General features: G+C 42.2%; 1 protein-coding gene across 2 annotated transcripts in view; it reads left to right on the forward strand.

The window, feature by feature from the left end:
* DHX15 (DEAH-box helicase 15) overlaps positions 1 to 6,457 on the forward strand; it is a 40,604-nt gene that overhangs the window by 14,185 nt on the left and 19,962 nt on the right. For both annotated transcript variants that reach the window (XM_018565571.1, XM_018565570.1), the window contains 4 exons: positions 137 to 330; positions 1,633 to 1,792; positions 2,296 to 2,514; positions 3,499 to 3,666. In XM_018565571.1, coding sequence (XP_018421073.1) covers positions 137 to 330; positions 1,633 to 1,792; positions 2,296 to 2,514; positions 3,499 to 3,666 — 741 coding nt within the window. The remainder of the gene's footprint in view (positions 1 to 136; positions 331 to 1,632; positions 1,793 to 2,295; positions 2,515 to 3,498; positions 3,667 to 6,457) is intronic.

A 6,457-nucleotide genomic window follows, 5' to 3' on the forward strand; every position in this document is an offset into this window, starting at 1 on the left:
TCCCCCCCCCCCCCCCTTACCTCCTTCCATGACAGTCATGTTTTGTATTCCTTTTAAATGTAGGTTTTCAGAACTGTGTGACAGTGGGTACTTAAAGGCCGAGCTTAAAAAGGTGAACTTATTTTGTGCATTGTAGATTCCTCAGTGGTGTGTTGATTACATGAGATCTTTGGTCGGACCCAAGAGAGGTGTTGCATGTACCCAGCCCAGAAGGGTTGCTGCAATGAGTGTGGCACAGAGAGTTGCCGACGAAATGGATGTCATGCTGGGCCAGGAAGTTGGTTATTCTATTCGATTTGAAGACTGCAGCAGCGCAAAAACTATCCTGAAGTAAGTAAATAAGGGACCTTTCTTTTTTATATGAAGCATTCTTCCCCTTTCCCATAGTTTAAAATATGATGAGGGGAATTTATCAAAACCGGAGCAGACTATGTGAAACAGTTGCCCATGGCAGCCAATCGGCATCTATCTTTCATTTTTAAAGCTTTACTGAGTAAACTAACAGGAGAAGCTGATTGGTTGCTATAGGGAACCACTCCACTTTTGATCCCCCCCATTATTTCAAGCATTTTCGATTTCACACCATAAGCTATTTTTGTGTTTTTTAAATACATTTTTATTTTTATCCTTAGACTGGTCTAGTTTAGTTACTTGTAATGCTTGGTGTACTACATCCAAAGGGCTGCTGGGGATGCTACATATCTTAGTTGTGTTCATAACAGATTTACAGTCTTCTTGGATCTTCCAGGCTCTGATGCTGTGACAGCCTGTCTCGTACATTGCAGTGCCCAATCTCCTTTCTCACCCAGTGATAACATGTTTTGCATTCTGTGATTGGACAAAGGGAGAGTAGGGGCGGTGAACAATAGGACTGTCCCTTGTGCAATCACAGAATGCCTTGTATTCTATGTATAGAATTCAAGACGTTGCATCAGTGAAGGAGAGTGAACCACCACAAGCCCTGCATTGTATAAGATGGGAAGTTACAGCAGCAGAGACCAGAACATCAAAGCTGACCGTAAATCTGTCATGAAGGCAGCGAAAACATTTCTATCAGCCCTCTGGATGTAGTATATCAAGCATTAGATGTAACTAAACTGAACCAATCTAAAGTATTTTTTTTTTTTCTGGTGTTCAGCTTTAACTCTGTTTTTCTCTGTGCACAGGGAAAGGGATGTAGCGCCATTTGCAGCCAGGAGAAGCTTGTAGACCAACTCTATGGTTGGCTGCCATGGTGGTCACATACGTAACCGTGCTAATTGTTTTCTAATAGCTAGTCTGAAATCCTGCTCTCAGCTGCACACTACTGTTTCTTAGGTGGAACATTCTTCTCATGACGTGCACACTTGAGAATGTTATTATAAAGAGTGGATCTGTGTTCAAGAACAGCCAAGAATCTGTCTTAATTTTTTTATGCACTGATGACTGCCCGTTCAGCTAACCATAGAGCATCAATTGGTTGTGACACAGAACTACTAGGGGCCCATCTTTATATGCTATCATATTGACTTTCACAGAGTCCAGTGGGTATTACAAAACTCGTACACATTGTGATTGGGGCACCAGATCTGTCAATCAGCAGGGCTACCTACTGTCTGTCCACATATGTTTACATGGTTTTCTTTATGCCAGGTACATGACCGATGGTATGCTGCTTCGGGAGGCTATGAATGACCCGTTGTTGGAAAGATATGGTGTAGTTATTCTGGACGAAGCCCATGAGAGAACGTTGGCAACGGATATTTTAATGGGGGTGTTAAAAGAAGTTGTGCGACAAAGGAATGATTTAAAGGTATGTTATGTGTCCCCCCCCCCCCCCCCCCCCGAACATCTTCTTTAAATCTGCCATTTCTGGTTCAAAGTCTCTGATTGAGATCACTGAACAAGGTCAGCTGTGAGACGGGGGCTGCCCACCCCTAACACTGTATATTTGCTTAATTATACACAATTGCGGTATAGTGTAACTTTTATGCATGTGTTTGCATAAAGACCATAGAGCAAGAATAGCCTGAGAAGGGGTGCAGAGCTATGGCTTGGCATTCCAAAGTTTTATAGTGCATGTTCATTATCACAAATTGTCTTTCATTATGTGGTATTTGTTATAGAAGTGTGACTTGGCAGTTTATATTTTAGTGTATTTACCTATAAGAGATACAATTCCATCCATTTCCATACAATTTCTTACTGATGGTGATGCATTTACATGCATGTGAAATATTGTTAATTCTGCACTTGTAGTGCTACATCCCAGACTTCCTATTAAAAACAACCTTTTGCCTTTCATGTTTGGTTTAGGTTATAGTCATGAGTGCCACACTTGATGCAGGCAAATTCCAAGTGTATTTTGATAGCTGTCCTCTCCTGACAATTCCCGGCCGCACACATCCTGTGGAAATCTTCTACACTCCGGAGCCAGAGAGAGACTACCTAGAAGCTGCTATCCGTACAGTGATCCAGATTCACATGTGTGAAGAGGAGGAAGGAGACCTACTGCTGTTCCTCACAGGCCAGGAGGTTTGTACAGTGCCAGTCCTGAATGGCATGACTTTTGTTTTATTTCCTTAGAATGGCAGTGGACTGCATTTGCCAGGAACATTGCTCAGAGCTCTTGATCCCACATGTTTGCTCCTCAGCATAACATCTGAGTATTTTAAAGGCAAAGTTGACCCAAAACGGATTGGTCAGTTTTACTTGCTGTTGGCTTACAATACCAGGCACTCGACACCCACGGTACTGTTTTTCTTTATAAGAATATATTGTATGACTTTTTTCCTGGTTAGTATGTTCTGAGAGGTCTGTAACTTAATCCTGTGTTGCTGTTCTATATAAATACATCCAGAAATGGTGTATAGGCACGTTTTATCTGACCATAAATGACAGTGGTAAACCCATATAAAATATGAAGACTGGGAGGAACTGTCACTTTGACCATTCATTGTCTGCACATAGCCAAACCCTCCAGTCATGTATTCTTACCCAGCCTCCCTCAGCTTTTCTGCAGCAGCATTCCTGCCCAAGCAGTCATATAGGAAAGGACATGTACCCAGCAGCCCCACTCTATTAGTGAGGCCTCTGACATTGTGGGGAGGCCTGAAGGATGCATCGGTTGTTATTTTTTAGAGACCTGTGGGGCAGGCAGGATTGTGGGTGGCTGATATCCCTTTGGCAGGAAGGGGGCTTGCATGTGCAGATAACTATCACTTTACCCTAAATAGAGGTGACCATATCTGTTTGAAGAAAAAACTGTGCTGTCACACATTAGAAGGCTTTCATTATTGACCTCTCTTCATTCAGTCCTTTGAGTCCCCTTGCTGTAATAGGCCGCCTTATTTCAGTCGTTTGGACTTGTTGATTTGCTTGTTCCAGGTCAGTTACTTGAAATGTATTATAAGCACTGGATCAGCGTGACAGCAGGGAAGTCATATGCTGGTAGTTTTTCTCTCGCATTGCATGTAGCCATTCAGATTTTTAATTTGTTTGACTTGCTTTGTTTTGTAGGAGATTGATGAAGCTTGTAAAAGGATTAAGCGTGAGATTGATGACTTGGGCCCTGAAGTTGGTGACATAAAGATCATCCCATTATATTCTACCCTCCCACCCCAACAGCAGCAGAGAATTTTTGAGCCCCCTCCACCCAAGAAAACAAACGGTGCAATAGGAAGGAAAGTAAGTATAAAGCATTTGGTTTGCATGCCATCTGAATTCACATTCAATGCACCTCGGACACTGAGCAAGTATTGTGACTTTTTTTTTAAAAAGGCAAAACCCAGGGATGCACCGATTTATCGGCCGAAAATTGCACTTTTGGCCAAATGCCGAAAGTGCCATTTTACTGCAGATACAGCGGCACCTCCCTGCTTTCTTTACTTCCTGCTGAGCGCTGCTCTGTGTCCCAGCGGGGAGGAGAGAAACTGTGACAGCCGGCCACATCGTTTAGCCTCCTGTCACAGTCCTGCAGACCGGTGTGTGGGCAGAGAGCCCGCGCTGTCGCAGGAGCCTGAGCTCTCTTCCCTGCACTGCCCCGCCCAGCCTCCCGTGACAGCTGTCAGAGAGGAGAGCGGGTACAAGCACTCGCTGATCGCTGAGTGTATGTACATAATTGAGCACATGGTATGGTTACTATATCCTCAATTATGAATGAATGGGAAGGGATCTACATATCCTCCTGATCATTCATGGTTGTGGTTATAGTAAACATACTATCTCCAAGTATTGAATAAACAGGAACACTCCGTATAGAGGATTAATAACAGGGGCTGCAGAAAAAGAGATTGAGGACTCAATCTCATTTTCCATTTGAAAAGGGAAATAGGGATCTGTTTAGACCCCCCCAATATTTCCCCGAAGCCCCTAAAAGTAAAAATATTTAATAGATCAATACATAAATAAAAATTGTATACATTTTTTTTTAAAACCATTTAAAATAAAAAACATTTTCAGTTATGGCCTGACTTGAAATTTTCCATTTCGATGCACCTCTAGGCAAAACTGATTGCTTCAACTTTACTTGGAAAGATTGTTCAGTAATGTGCTTGTCTAGGGGAGCCATTACAGCCCTGGTACTAGCATATGTGATGGGCCTCATAATCCACAAGTACATCTACCTATCATTGAGAGCTCTAGGTGCTGCATAAAGGCTGTATCTATAAGGGGGCTGGGCTTTGTAAAATTCCCATGTGTATGCTACCTATTATGGCTATTAGATATGGGTTTTGTTTCATAGATATTCCTAAAACTGCATATCAAAGGCAGTTTCATCTTTCACATGTCTGCTGAAAGCTCTCTTCCCTTTCATATGTCCTGCATTGTAAACCAGTTTATCAAGGGCACTTCTAGGTGCCTGGAATTCATGAAAGGGAGATGTCGAATTTATAGCTGTCCATAAAATGTCATTAATTGCTGCACTGTATGTACCAGGTGCTGCTACTCTGCACCAATGAAGAAATCATGTTAACATTGGCTATGACTGTAAAATGTAATTTGAAGCCTCTTCAGATACCCAGGTATCCCTTTCTGCTATGTGCACGGATTCTCCCTGTTCACAGATGACATTACATTGTGAATGTAATTGTGCTGATTAGGCATGCATACAGTCCTGGAAGATGTGAGAAATGTTACAACTATGTTGTTTTACAATTTTGTCCTTGACTATATGTAAAGAGCAGTGCATTCAGTAATGACCCACCAGGTCCCAAACATTGTTTTTTTCATGAAGTTCTGTTTAATTAGGAGGTGCAAAGTGTCCATAGGGCTCTATTGTTTAAAGTAGTACTCGACCCACTTTCCAGAATAAAGTTCTACATTTACATGCTTTATTTTAATAGTAATGTCTCTATAAAGTACTCTATTGGTAAAGTATATCTGTAAGAAAATAAGTCAAGGCAACTGGACTTGCTGTATTTTTCTTGAAGACATTTCACTGGTCATCCAACCAGCTTTCTCAATTCAGAATGACTTGTGCAAAAATTATCTGGGAATAAATATGGTGAATGTTGCTCCAATCCACATAATCTGTCTAATATACAATGACCTGGATGAATGAGAAACTTCACAGATTTATTTGTAAAGGTTTTTATTGCCTTTCTTATGCAGCTTTCAGTCTTCAGGGTGCAGCATTTCCCCTTGACTTCTGGTGGGGTTATGTGCACCATCCCTCCTTCATGCCTGCCAGTGGGACTACATCTCCCATTATCAGTCACAAATGCGTGATAAGTTACAGAAGGTTTCTGTTTTCTGTAACTTTTCAACTGGAAAGTTTCTGTTTTTAGCAGTCCTGCATTGTACAGGAGAATGCTGATGGCCTGCTTACAACCCAGAGCGGAGGAGAGCACCAGCTGCTGGGGGAGTGAGGTGTAAAAAGTATTTTGTACTTTATTCCTATCCTCCTCTGGTCAAAGGAGCATTTATCCCATGCCGTACCTGGGTAAAGTTAAAGGCTGTCCCGAATTGGGCTGTAAAGGGAGGCTATAGCGTTTTATAAACTGATATTGGGGCTTTCACACAATTGGTGTCATCTGTTTGCTACAATTACAAGTTCAGGCTTAGTGCTGTACTTAAAGACAAACTGCATCCACAGTAGCCCTATAGACACATGGACAGTATATAACCATAGATAGGACTCACGCAGTAAACATCTCATTCAGTAAGGCAGGGATGTCCAAACTGCGGCCCTCCATCTGTGGTGGAACTACGAATCCCATGAGGCTTTGCAAGATTCTCAGACATGACTCCCGGAGAGAGATGCTTCATGGGATTCGTAGTACCACCACAGTTGGAGGGCCACAGTTTGGACATCCCTGCAGTAAGGGGGCAAGTAAACATCTGTCCCCTTACATTTCTGATCCCCAGGAAGCCTGACACTTGGCCCCACCATCTGCTACACTAGTGACTGTTTCAAAGGCTAGAAGATAGTATTTTTTTTTTTTTTTTTTTTTTTTTTTTTTTTGGGCTGGCCCCT

Source organism: Nanorana parkeri, unplaced genomic scaffold (genome assembly GCF_000935625.1).
Source record: "Nanorana parkeri isolate BGI_ZX_2015 unplaced genomic scaffold, ASM93562v1 scaffold859, whole genome shotgun sequence".
Taxonomy (NCBI): Eukaryota; Metazoa; Chordata; class Amphibia; order Anura; family Dicroglossidae; genus Nanorana; species Nanorana parkeri.